We start from the raw sequence: 14,546 nt of genomic DNA, 5'->3' as shown, positions 1-14,546 counted from the left end.
AGATTAACACTATCAAGTTGAAGAACTACATTTCAAATGACTATTAAGTGTCCTATAAACTGGTAAGTAGGATTTACTCAGCTCTGGACAAAGGAAAGATCTCCCAATGTTCTCATAAAAATGACGAATGAAGTGGAGGATATATTCATTGTAATAAACTAAACTGATTTTAGAAATATTTGTGAATTGGTAAGTTACTGAAAATGAAATCTTATATAGCTAAAGAGGAAGAAATACCTTCTTGTGATAAATTAGTTTTTATTTTCTGTAACTTTGATAGGACAAAAAAAAGAAATGAAGAATCAATCACTTGAGATAGAATTCATTTTGCTTGGACTGACAGATGACCCTGTGCTGCAGATTGTGATTTTCTTGTTTCTATTTTTCAATTATATCTTGAGCTTGATGGGGAACTTAACCATCATCCTCCTCACCCTGCTGGATCCCTGCCTCAAGACGCCAATGTATTTCTTCCTCCGAAATTTTTCCTTCTTGGAAATTTCCTTCACAACAGTCTGCATTCCACGGTTCCTGATAAGCATTCTCACTGGAGACAAAACAATTTCCTACAATGGTTGTGCAACTCAGTTTTTCTTTTTTTTCCTATTAGGGGCTACAGAGTTTTACCTCCTGGCTGCCATGTCCTATGACCGCTATGTCGCCATCTGCAAACCTCTGCATTACCCAGTCATTATGAACAGCAGAGTGTGCTACCTACTGGTGCTCAGCTCCTGGGGAGCTGGATTCTTAATCATCTTCCCCTCTTTGCTCTTGGTACTTAAACTGGACTTTTGTGCTTCCAAGATGATTGATCATTTCCTATGTGATGCTTCCCCTGTCCTGCAGATCTCTTGCACAGATACACGTTTCATAGAATTGATGGCTTTTGTCTTAGCTGTGTTGACACTTGTCATCACATTGTTATTAGTGATTTTCTCCTACACATTCATCATCAAAACCATTCTCAAATTTCCCTCTGGTCAACAACGAATGAAGGCCTTTTCCACCTGCTCCTCACACATGGTAGTTGTCTCTATCACTTATGGAAGTTGTATCTTTATGTACATGAAGCCATCAGCAAAAGAAAGGGTGACTTTAACTAAAGGTGTAGCTGTGCTCAATACCTCTGTTGCCCCTTTGCTCAACCCTTTCATTTACACCCTGAGGAACCAACAGGTAAAAGAAGCTCTCAAGCATATGCTTCAAAGGTTTTGTTCTTTTGAAAACAACAAGACAGAGTTTAGACATAAGTAACACACTGTTGGAACCTAAATGGGAAAATTCAATATTAGTTTAAATCTATGATGTTTCTTCCCTTGACTATTTAGATCTTACTAGGTTTACTAAGTCTATCTGCATACCAATATATTCATCTTTCTGAGTAGATCTTCCTAATCTCTAGAAATAAGCTGCATTCATCAACCCCAAGTATTAATTTCTTTCTTTACCTAAAAATGTCTATTCTCATAAAGGGTAGTTTTATATACTGAATGATTTTTGCAAGTAAACCCTGTTAGAAATACTTAGTTAAATATTTTGATACATGTGTTAATTGCTAAGCACTGCACCTGCTCTTAACTATTTTGCATTGCTAAAATTTTCATAGACACACAACATGATCATTTATTATGTAATGTAATTGATGTTGTGATAGAAAAGAAAAAGAAAATCTAAGCAATTTTAAAGTTTAAAGTAAACTTCCAAGAAGAATCAGCACTGATTATGAACCTAGAAAGATGAGTAAGAAAAATAAAAGTTCAAGGGTGTTGGGAGGAGAGCTATCACATATGAAAGGAATGGATATTTTATGGAAATGTTTCTCCTGTAGAATTGTAACAATTAAGAATAAATTATATGTAAACCTAAATAGTTGTCATTTGGGATAAAAATAATTAATCTATTGGCTTTGGTTATAACTTTATAGTCTCCGAGCACTACAAGTGATACTAATTCATGAAAGAATTTGACGAAAAATTCACTTATATCTGGTTTGGGAAATATTTATACATTTAAAGCATCTGTATAAAAACACCTCCATCTGCCATTGAATTAAAGGATACACTGATGATCTTTAGTCACTGCAGATTAGTCATGCCTGTTCTGAAATTTCATATGAAATAAACCACACCATTTAAATTTCATGTTGTCTTTTGTTCAACATAGCTAAGTTTACCCATGCTATTGCATGCATCCATAGCTTCTTCCACATGCTGATGTGATAAAGCAGCATTTCTCCTGTCCTCTGGAAATAGCCAGGTTTTCCTCCCTTATTCCAATACTTTGGTATTTTATTTTCTGAGGAATCGCTCCACAAAAGTGGATCATTTCTTTCCATATGCCCTTTTGAAGTAAAATATCTCAAAGAGCATTCAGTATAAATGGGCTCTCTCCTTATGTCTTGCTGATTCCACTCCTCAATCGCCATCATACAGAAAGAGAAGCTTAAGAAATTATCCCATTATGGAAACAAGAAGGATAACTATAGAGGAATATATCCCATATTTTGTTGCTCTCTCTATAGGCCCCCTTCAGCTGAAAATAAACTCAATCACTTGTTTTTGTAATTCAACAGACTCCAAGACTCATCTTGTTTTTGAAAACCTGAGGGATTCAAAGCCAAAGTTTGAGTGTTGATGACAGAATGTTGAGGAAACTCATACTGAAGATTTCAGGTTGGAGCTCTTCAGAGAAGGCGCAGGAAGTGTGAATGGGAAATGGCAATGCATTTCAGTAAATTCTGAGGGAGTGTTTACCAAATCTTTAGCAGTAAAGTAGTTAATTTTTAAACACTTATTGAGAAGATCCTCTGGATGTCATGTTAGGTCAGCAACCTGACTACAAACACCTCTGGGAAACAATGAACTTTGATTCTCTTCCCACTTTGATTTTTGAACGAAGTCCTCTTCTGTTTTTAATTATCACACTGAGAAGGAAACCCTGGGAAATGGCCACCCAGTCCTCTGCTCTTAGAGAACAACTAGGAAGGGTTGTGTCTGATGTTGACTCAGCTACATATAATTCAATGCAGAATGTATGAAAACCAAAACCATGCTATTAGAGACCGCAAGTCACTGCTTTTATCAGTGGCTCTACTCAAAGAGTGATGTCAGTGTTGTGGACAAAGTTGGGAGTGATGGGATGCATTTTTCATGTTCTTCTTCAATTTAACCCCATTATATAAGACTGTTTGAAGTTCCTGGCCATGATGAATGCTTACATTCATGAAATCTACTCCCGTTATTTCAGATATCTTTGATGTCCTGGTTGGTAAGTGTGGTTGTAGAGGGCATACTAGATGCCCTCAGTCATCATATCACAAACCCTGGGAAGAAAACTATGCTCATTCTTTCATTCAACTATTTAAGAACTTGTATCATACTAGACAAAATAGGCATGCCCCTGGAAATTGAATGTTGATAGTTTTATTGATAGTACAGTGAGGCCTATAAAATAAAATGTCATAGTACAAGATTTATATTTGGATATTAAAACATACGAGAGAGAATTCTAAGTATTTAGAGGGTAAGGAATGGTTTGTTTTTGTTTTTGTTTTTTTAATAAATTTTCTTCTGCTTGCTTCTTACCTCCACAAGCCAAAGTCCATTAACTATAAGGGCTTTAAGTTTCAACTACTAGAAAATTAAAGATCCTCTCTATTCCAGTAGTGCATTCTGAGTGATGGATAGGATAGATAGGGATACACAGGAATAATGGGATATCACAGGAACGCAGTCACAGTGTGCAATAAAATCAGCTTTCTCAAGCAGAGAGGATATGTAGTCGGCTATCTCTAGAGTACAGGATGTCTCTGCCCTGATCTCCAAGGGGCCCACAAATCACAAGGGCAGAACAAGGACTTCCTCTGTTCCCACATGGAATTCAGGCCTTAAAACATAAACCAATCATTAAATATCCCCATGCAAACTGAGCACTTAAAAAGGGCCCTATCATCATAATACCATGGTTGTTCTTAATTAGGTCTGCAGACATGACAAAACAATGAACTAAATGGATTTATGGACAGAACTCCCAGGGAACACAGGTGCTGTTCTCTCTCACTCTACAGTTGGACCTTTCCATGTCTGTACTAAATATACTTTTGTTTCAATAAACCTTTGACCTGTGCAGCCATATGAGAGAGAATGATTAGGCCATAACCTGATCAGGACACAAGAAACAAGGGACACACTTTGTTTTGTAATATTTCTGGCCTTACTATGACATTAGGACCAAGGGAATATCACTCTGTGAAAATGTTTCTTGTCTATGGTCTATGGCTTCACAAACTCTAGATAGAATCTGTAATATTCTCTGTAATAACACTAATTTTAATAGTTTTTACTTATAAATGAATTAAATGGGTTATTTTTAAATGATCTTCACAATCTTTTTTTCTAGGGAATTAAAATACCCAAAGATGAAACTTTCAGAAAAAATTGAAAATGGAACTCTAGGAATAGGTGGCTGGTGCCCAAAAATTAACAGTCTGAGAAGATTCTCCGAATCATTCAATGATAATAATGGTAATCACATTTTTGGTAATAAAAAAAATTATTTCACAAAGTTGAATATTAAATGAGAACTTCAGGTTCTTCATGAATGGCTATAGGGGTTCAAAATACAGGCCATAGCTTATCAGATTCTAAAGATAGTCATCAAAGATGTGGAAAAATTAATTTTATAAACAAAGAAAGTGGATTGGAGAAACGAAGTGGTTTCATTGCCTTCCCAAAAGCAAGATAATGGATAAAATATGTGTACTAGAAAATGTGTCTTTTATGGATGGAAACTGGCTGAAATATTAAATGTACAGACCCACAGTGGTGCTATCTGATAAGAGTCTATATGTTTTACCCTCAGGACTATTAATGTGTGTATATATATATATATATATATATATATATAATGTTGTGTTTTGCATTTTCAGTCACATAAAAATGTGTTTTGAAGAGCATATAATATTGATTATTTCAATGTATCAATTATTTTTCTTTATGAATTATGTTTTGATCTTACCCAAAATCACATGTATTTTTATTATGTTTTATCTGAAAGTTTTATACCTTTGTTTTTATAGCTATGTGTTATATGAGTTGTGTTTTATATATAGTATTTATATGTTAAATTAAGTTATTGATCATGGTTGATATTTTTGCATATGGATAGTCATTTTTTCAGATATCATTTATTGAACGACAGACATAGAGAGTACTTATCAAGTTGAAAATGTTAATAGTTCCAAGTTTAAAACAACTTTAATCTGTACAAACTATTTTTTATTTCTTATGGAAAGAATTTTCAAATCTACATGTTATCATCTATAAAACCTTTCTATTCTTGGTTGTCTTTCAATTAGTAACTGTTTTATCTAAACATGTACAAGGAGGTCTGATCTAAAACTAAACTATCTGTAGCATCACTAAAGATAGAGCTACAGATCTATTGAAGTATTTCCTTTCCAGTAATTATGATATTGTAGAATGACCATTCCTTCTCAAAACCAATATTTAGTTAGAAAAGAAAAACTTTGCTCAGAATTTTTTAAAAGATTGCTACTGAATTTCATGTCTCTCTATTTTTTCAAGGTGTATATTCTATGAGTCTATAGTTGAGAGAAAATTACAAAAATTAATTTATCAAATACCATCACATGTATGCCTACTGTTATCATAAATATTATTTCATAATTTTCTAAAAAATTAGCTTAAAACTTAGCAGTAAAGACTTTGATTTAAATTTATAACTTAATAAAGTACTATGGTAAACAAGAAGATTTATATGCTATCGTCCATAAAGCATAAACTTAGAGAATGAATAAAGAGAAGTGATGGTAACATTTACATGTAAATAAAAACTCAAATTAGTTTTGTTCATGCATTCACATGTCTTTGAAATATGATGGTGTCAACAAGATAAGCATGGTGAAAAAAATGAAGACATGTTGATGGTACTGATAATACAAGTTACCACCTACAGGGTAAAAAAGTTATCTGAGATCATGGGGTATGAGCTACCTCAGAGTAGAGATAAATATGGAAAAGAATAGTTTCATACTGAAAATAAGATATTATCATTTTATACTATGAAGATGTAAACTGGGCTTTCAGAAAGCAGCAATAGGATTTATATAAAATTTATATAAAATTAGAATTTGGAGGCAAATCTCTTCTCTAGATGACATGAAAATTGTCATAATTCAAAAACAAAGTAGTCATTGTTAGAATTGCTGTATGCTTTAGAATAAAGTGATTGAGGCACAGAGAATGATTGATCTGAGATCACATGCACTCTACTTTTACACTTGGAAGGAAGTCCTGGGAGATCTAACTGAAGACATACAATAGGAAGTAAGTTTACCAAGGATAGGAGAATATGATTGTCCTAATAGATGTACCTGAGAATATTACTTGATATAGTTACAGGGAATGTGAGTGAGTTAAGTCCCAGGGCCTGATATATGAGCACATTAGTACATTAATTCACACTAAACAGAGTGAGTGTTCTGTCTTGTGGAGAAAAACTTCCAAAGTCTAGATAGTAGGACAGGAAGTTCTATGAATTACTTTATGTATATTAATATATATATATATATATATATATATATATATATATATATATATGTATATATGTATATATATGTTAATAAAATATTCCAAATGAATAAACTAGATCTTTGCAATTAGTTATGATTAAAAACCTGTAAGATGATTCCTAAAGCTTAGCTGAAAGTTGTTTTTTACTTTATGAGAAGTTCACTTACAGATGAAAACATTTAAATACACACACACACACACACACACACACACAAATATATATAAAGTTAGGCAAATATTCTAAAGTCTTGCTTCTATAGGTGTTATAGTAAACAAGGATACTAGGAAACCTTGACTTTAGAGAGGGATGAAGAGAGCCTCTAAGGAAAGGGGTGTGAAAATTGAGGGGAAAACATAATGTTACAACATTTTTCTGTGGCATAAGTGGATGAATTAAAGGTCTAAAATTAGAAATAAATAAGTATAGAATCCAAGCTATAGATTAACATTTATCATGTCAGAAAGGCAACAGAATATAATTAAAACCATAGTAAAATATCCTAAAATGTCTTCATCTTTTTTCATCTTGATTCACCTGAGTCCTTATTTGATCAAGGGATCTGATTCTTTGGAGAACTACTCATTTAGGTAATTTCTTTGTTCCTGAAACATTTTGTTAGATAATAATAAACAACTTTCTTAAAATCATTTAATGTGTATTTTTAGGGATTAAAAATGGTGAATTAAATCTAATTATACCCATTTGATTTTTTTCACAATAATATCATGTATTGAATATCATACAAACTAAAAGGTTAAGTCTTTTTAGGAAAAAAGAATTAAAGACTTAATTAAACTTTGGTTCATGAAAATAATCTAGTAGATATATGCTTCTCACTCTATTCCTTGATTTCTAGACCCACTGTCACATTGATATACTACATCTCAAAATTTATAAATAGTTTAAAACAATGGTTCCTCAATTGTCCCCTGATTCTAAAACATCCCATGCTCAATTTTATTTCCAAGGCTGTACTCCCTAAAATAAAAAATTGCATATTGAAATTTTTATCTTACATATTCTTTCAATGACTTTAGTTGGAAATGTCAAGAAAGTCTATGTTCTCAAAATACATGAGGTGCTTATTAAATAAAGGATATATTGACTATATCTGACATTTTAACAAAAAGCCCGAAGAATAAAGACTTGATACACCATAAAGAACTGATGAATGTATGAGGTCATGGATATACTAAATATCATGATTTGAGTATTACAATATGGGTACATGTATTGACTATCATGCTGTACACCATGAGTATGTACAATTTTTATGCATCAGTTGAAAATCAAAAGGGAATTAACATTTAAATATATCTAGGTGGTCTCTATAAAATATTTGGAAATTACTGATTCATTAGGTATAATTCCAAAAAAGTATTCTGGCTAATAGTCCCTTTTATGTTTTAATCTTTCCACCTCTTTAATTATTGTTGTCTCTACCTGCATCAACATATCAAGTAGCACATTCTTAAATTCTTCACAAACTCAAGTGTTATCCTTTACTGAATGGTAAACTGCTCCAATAGCATATATTTACTGAATGAGAGAAATGTTTTCATTTCTCCTACATTACATATGGAGAAACAAAGGCAAGAAAAGTTTCCATGTTCTATGCAGTGTCCCAGAGAGTGTTTGGTAAAACATTTACTGAACCAAATTAAATATCTCAAAATCCTATTCAAAACATTAGTCTTACTGTCTACAAATGCATATAGTTATCAAACAACCCTACGTTATTTGCACATAATTACACCTCAGTCTTCTTACATATACTTTTTAGTTTAAGCAGAATAATTACTTTCTCCTGGAAGTTATTCCTTGTCTTTTAAATTTCACAGAAGTAGTCTTATCTATGTCATAATATTTTTGTAGACCTTTATTATAACACTAATTACACACTGTGTTTGTGACCTTTGGGAAATGAAAAATTATTAAAACTAAGGATCGTACTTTATTCAATGTCTGGAACTAGATAGCTATTCAATAAATACAAATTGAATTAATTAATGAATTATATACATCAAGCTACACTTATACAAAGTTCAAAGTAATGTTTGGGGGAACCTACTATTTTATAAGATGTTAATTGCAATTCAGAGTTGAAAATTGTAGGATGTTACCACATAGAGTGAAATGCTTCGTGAGAAGGAATAAAATGAAAAGTGGAATACAGAGTTAAGAATTTTCTAGAGACTCTCCTTCATGATGGAACTATGAGATAGAAAAACATGATCATAACAAATAAACGAAATTGGTTTTCAGTTTTAAAAGTAAGTTTGTAATTTTTATCATGTTAAGTTTTATTCTTTGAAAAACACAAAATCTTGTGTAATACATCCCAGAAGACTTCTTTCACCTGCTGGTTCCTTAGAGTATAGATAAAGGGATTTAGTAAAGGGGCAATTGAGGTATACAATAAAGCTACACCTTTGGATACAGTCACTCTTTCTTTTGCAGATGGTTTTATATACATAAAGATACAGCTACCATATGTCATGGAGACCACAATCATGTGGGAAGTACAGGTGGAGAAAGCTTTGGTCCTTTGCTGTGCAGAAGGGAATTTCAGAATGGTCCTAATGATGCAAGCATAAGAGAGAATCACTAATACCAAGGTGATTGCAAGTGTCAGCACAGCTAAGACTAAAGACATCATTTCAAGGACATGTGTGTCTGTGCAAGAGATCTGTAGGATAGGAGATGTTTCACACATAAAGTGATCAATGATTCTGGAAGCACAGAAATCCAGCTTGAGTCCCATGACCAAAGGGGGAAAGATGATTAAGAATCCAGTTGCCCAGGAGCTGAGCACCAGTAGGTAACATACTCTGCTGTTCATAATGACTGGGTAATGCAGAGGTTTGCAGATGGCGACATAGCGGTCATAGGACATGGCAGTCAAGAGATAAAACTCTGTAACTCCTAGTAAAAGAATAAAAAATAATTGAGCTGCACAGTTATTGTAAGAAATGGTTTTGTCTCCATTCACAATGGTTATCAAGAATCTGGGAATGCACACTGTTGTGAATATGATTTCCAAAAAGGAGAAATTACGGAGAAAGAAATACATGGGAGTCTTGAGGCGGGGATCCAGTAGAGTGAGAAGGATAATGATTAAGTTCCCTGTTAAGCTCAATGAGTAGTTGAGAAATAAAAACAGAAAAATCACAATTTGCAATTGTGGATCATCTGTCAGTCCTAACAGAATGAACTCCATTTCCATTGATTGGTTCTTCATTTCTTTCTTGTGAATCTTATCAAATCTGTATAGGAAAAGGAAAAAACAAATAAATACATGTGCATTAGAATACACACACAACACACACATACACAAAATCAGAGATGGACATAAATTCTCAAATTTATTCATTTGAAATAATATTTTCTAGCCCAAAATATCAAATGTCATGAAATTAAATGGGATAGGTTAAATTTTCCCCTACTCTCTTTAACTAATTTTCCCCAAAATTTGAATAATACATATTTTTGTTAATATGCACTTAAGCTTATCACTTACAAATAATCCCCTATCTGCACATATAATTTAAATTATGTATTACTTATTTAAAATTTATTTTATAGTACTTTTATCAAACTACCCTAGTAGTTCTAAGGTTTTCTTTTAGAATGAGTATCAGTGATGTTTGAAAATCAGGATTATATTACAATTACTGTGTTAGTGACTAAGGTACTATAGATTTCTAATAGTTGAAAATTCTACTCTTAATTTTTTTGAAATAGTCTCTGTACTAACAAAGTACTATCACTGTTATCAATTTTCTTGTATTTTTAAATTCAAGTAAATATCCATTTACCAGCATAGATGACAAACAAAACAAAGAATGATAACATTGCATAAATTATGTATTTTAATATACAATATTTTGTCATTTTTAGATGATCTTTTTGAAACATATCCTATTATATATTTATATGATTTTGGCACTTTGTTTTACTGCCACCGTATTATTTAAAAAACTATTGAATGTGCAGGAGAGAATATTATTTCCTAACTTTTCTACATATAGGAATAATATTTAGTTCCATATTATACTATTCCTCTGTTAGATTAAAAGAGTCCATATGCTTCATTATATGCATTACTGTGAAATCTTAAAAGTAATGGGTTACTAAATTCCTGTGCATTGTCTTTATTCTTTTGCCTTTGTTTTATTAACATTGCTTTCCTTTCCATGTATTAATATTGCTTTTCTTTTATAATCTAATGAGGAAAAAACACTAGCATTTTTCATACAAATGTGATTTCCCAAAATAAATATTAGTGAGTAGTTTTAATATTTTTAAATAAAACTGAATACCTGCAGTCTTAAGTTACTAAGTGGTCACAAACTTTGGCATATTTTCATCATTGTTGTGTCAAAAACTCCCATTTTTTCTCTGTTCTGATTTTCAAGGTTTTCTAGAAGTTAGTCCAACAATTTCTGAAACATGTGGGTCTAACAGCATGGTTCTGTTCTAGAACCATGCTATCTCAAATTCTAGGGAAGAATTGGTCGGTATTTTTTTCTACATCACTTCACTCATGCCAATATTCATTAAAAGTATCAGAGAAAACAAAACAAACGAAACAGATTCAACAGTATGTGAACAAAAAAACATTACATTACTTGTTATTATATGGGATTGGGAGTTACTCCTTATTCATTTGCCTTGGTTTCTCATTTAGAAAATAAGTTAAAATTATAGTGAACTTACCTTTTTGAGCTATAATTTATTCTTCTCTGTGACAATTTCACTTGCTTATAAAACAATATTTTATTAATAAGAAGAATTATTACTCATGATTTTTGTGGAGACAGTCAAAGTAAGAATTTCTACCTTTCCTCAAATTCATATGCATTTTGAAACTTAGGACTTGGATGTCCAAAATTTTAATAAGCACTTAGCTTCCATTCCAGATATGATGAACCTTTGAAATTTTGTTCTTATAATTGAGATCACTATTATTCAAAATCTCAATTAGATACATGCTCTTTAAAATAAAATAAAAACTGGGAAATAAAGTATAAAATCACTGTTGAAACATAAATAACTTTTCCAAGAAAGAGATACCACATAGCCAACTGTATACTTATAAATGCTGCAGTCTCATCATTTTCTACTTAGTTCCAACTCCAGGGAATCTGTTGAAATAAAATAATAACAAACTCTTCTCTGGGGACAAGTGTTACAAAAGTACTAATTATTAGCAATAATAGTATTTTAAGTAGTTTAAGTCAAAATTGAACAGAACGTATCCCTGAGGGGTATAATAAATGATTAGGAAAAAGTCAATAAAATATTTAACAGAAACATCAACAATTCACTGTCTGGGCAACAATGCAAAATTCCAAAGTGATTTACACATACAATGAAATACCAATATGTACAAAACACGAATAAATTTTAATGACTACATACTGGCTGAAAAAAGCAGATATAAATTGGTTTCATAATCTTAGAAAAATATTGTATAATATCATTTATATAACTCTTGAAAAGATTAAACTATTGAGACAGAAATATAATCAGTGAGTGGTTCCCTGGGCTAAAGCATAGATTGGTTAGAGAAGTATCATGAGAGAAAATTTTCAGGTGACAGAAATATTTCATATTTTCATTTAGGCAATGGTTGCATAATTTCATGTATTTGTCAAGTTTATCTAAGTGTATACCTACAAAAGATGAACCTTGTCGTTAAACTCAACCTCAATCATCTTTCCAACAAAATCATTTGTATATAATATATTTATTAACCAGCTGTTTAGAAGACAACTTAGGACAATATTGCCTAATAAAATAGCTATTAGCCATATTTATATTTACTGAATATAAATATAATCACTTTAGGATTTTCCATTGCTGCTCCATACAGTGATTTGTTGATGTCCCTGTTAAATATTCAATAAATATAAATATGGAATTATTTATATACATTTTTAAATTTTTAGTATTTTTTTTTGTTTGTAACTGGACACAATCACTTTATTTATTTATTTTTTATGTGGTACTGAGGATGAAACCCAGGGCCTCCCATGTGCTAGGTGAGCGCTCTACCGCCGAGCCACAATCCTAACCCCTGATTTATATTTTAATCCAAATTAAATATTAAGTTTCTCAGCCATACTAACCCCATTTGAACTTCTAACTAGATACAATAGGCAATAAAAATATAATTTTGCCAATAAAAATGTAATTGGAATTTTGATAGTGTTTACATTGACTGTAAATCATGATGGGTTAGTATGGACACTTTATCAGTAACAAATTAACTAATCCATGGACATGGATGTCTTCCATTTACTTATTGGGAAAACTTATGTATTCCTAAATTTTTTTTTATCAATGTTTTATAGTTTTCAATGCACAAAGCTATCAACTCCTTAAATAATATCTTCCTGGTTTATTTCTTTTAATTTTATCATGAATAATGTTTTCTTAATTTCCTTTTTATTTTTCTTTTGCATTTTTGTCCCTACCATAAGATATTTTGTTTGATAAATTTTAACTAGACTATATTGCATAACATGTTGATTAATATCATCAGATTAATTCATTTTTGATGACTCACTGTAAAACACAAGGATGCATGTCTGTTTTGGTTAACTTTCCGTTGCTGTAACCAAAGAACAAAATATAGGAGGGAATTGTTTGGGGCTTATGGTTTCAGAGGAGTCAGAGAACTCCACTGCTCTGTGCCTACAGTGAGGGAGCACATCATAGGAGAAGGGCCCAGGGGAGGAAAGCTTCTCAGATCATAGCAGGGTTAGGAAGCAGGAGAGGGGTGCATTGAGAAGATGAACATTTCCAGGGCTTGCCCTCAGTGACCTATCTCTTCCAGTCATGCCCAATTGCCTACAATTGCCATCCAGTACATTCAAATGAGGATGGACTGATTAGGTCACAGCTCATAATCCAATCATTTGATCTTTGAAAATCCCAGTATTAACACAGGGATTTGGAGGGACATCTCATATCCAAATGATAACAATGTCAGGGGAGATTTAAATAATTTTGAAGTTATGGCTTCTCAAATAAGAAATAATTAATGAATCCTTTGAACATTTTCAGCTATAAATTTTTTTTCACTAAGAAAATTAAATTTTGGTGAATCTGATGTTTCATTTAATTTCTTACTGAATGAATTATATGCAAGTTTAAGAAGCCAGTATTAGTTTCCGTAGTTCATATGTTTCTAGAAATTAGTTGATTTCTTCAAGATTTTCTATTTTATTGGAGTTAAAATTTTCAAAATAGTTTCCAATTATCTTCTGTATTTCTGTAGTGTCCATTGTGATAGTTTCTTTTTCATCAGATATTTTAGTAACTGGAGTTTCCCTTTTCTCTTCATTAGCATGGAAAAGGGCTTATCTATTTTATTATTTGTTCAAACAACCAACTCTTTTTTTGTCGTTTATTTGAATTGTTTCTTTTGTTTCTCATTGATTTCAGCTCAGATTTTAATTATTTCCTGTCTTCTACTGCTTTTAGTGTTGATCTGTTCTTCTTTTTATAGAGCTTTGAAATGTAATGTTAGGTCATTTATTAATTTTTTTTTATGAACGACCTCAATGCAGTGAATTTTCCTCTTAATAACCTTAAGAGTGTCCCAGAAATTTTGACATGTTTTATCGGTATTCTCATTTACCTCTAAGTATTTTTTTTCATCTTTGATGTCTTCTGCTATCCATTCATTCAATAGTGTATTATTAAGTCTCCAGGTGTTAGAGTAGTTTCTATTTTTCATTTTATCATGGATTTATAATTTTATTCCATTATGATCTGATAGAATGCAGGGCTTTACCTCCCTTTTTTTTTTTGTATTTCTTAATAGACGTTTTGTGGCCTAAGATATGGTCTATTTTAGACAATGCTTTGTGTACTGCTGAGAAGAAAGTCTATTTGCTCATTGATGAATGAAATATTTCATATAACTCTGTTAAGTCTTA

The 14,546-nt window shown here is 31.8% G+C and overlaps 2 protein-coding genes across 2 annotated transcripts; one reads left to right on the top strand and one right to left on the bottom strand.

The window, feature by feature from the left end:
* The first annotated feature begins 279 nt into the window (after positions 1-279).
* On the top strand, positions 280-1,254 carry LOC143396944 (olfactory receptor 6C6-like). Its single transcript, XM_076852953.1, has one exon. The coding sequence runs from the start codon at positions 295-297 to the stop codon at positions 1,252-1,254; it is 960 nt and encodes a 319-aa protein (XP_076709068.1). The 5' UTR covers positions 280-294.
* Positions 1,255-8,890: 7,636 nt separating this feature from the next.
* LOC143396943 (olfactory receptor 6C6) lies at positions 8,891-9,838 on the bottom strand. Its single transcript, XM_076852952.1, has one exon. It carries the CDS (start codon positions 9,833-9,835, stop codon positions 8,891-8,893), a length of 945 nt encoding a protein of 314 aa, XP_076709067.1. The 5' UTR covers positions 9,836-9,838.
* Between the last annotated feature and the right edge of the window lie 4,708 nt (positions 9,839-14,546).

This window comes from Callospermophilus lateralis, chromosome 4 (genome assembly GCF_048772815.1).
Source record: "Callospermophilus lateralis isolate mCalLat2 chromosome 4, mCalLat2.hap1, whole genome shotgun sequence".
Classification (NCBI taxonomy): domain Eukaryota; kingdom Metazoa; phylum Chordata; class Mammalia; order Rodentia; family Sciuridae; genus Callospermophilus; species Callospermophilus lateralis.
Note: the sequence above shows the minus strand (reverse complement) of the source record. Positions and strands in the feature narration are given on the sequence as shown.

Excerpts from the sequence above, each read along its gene's own strand:
- LOC143396944 (XM_076852953.1), top strand. The coding sequence starts at position 295 with ATGAAGAATCAATCACTTGAGATAGAATTCATTTTGCTTGGACTGACA.
- LOC143396943 (XM_076852952.1), bottom strand. The coding sequence starts at position 9,835 with ATGAAGAACCAATCAATGGAAATGGAGTTCATTCTGTTAGGACTGACA.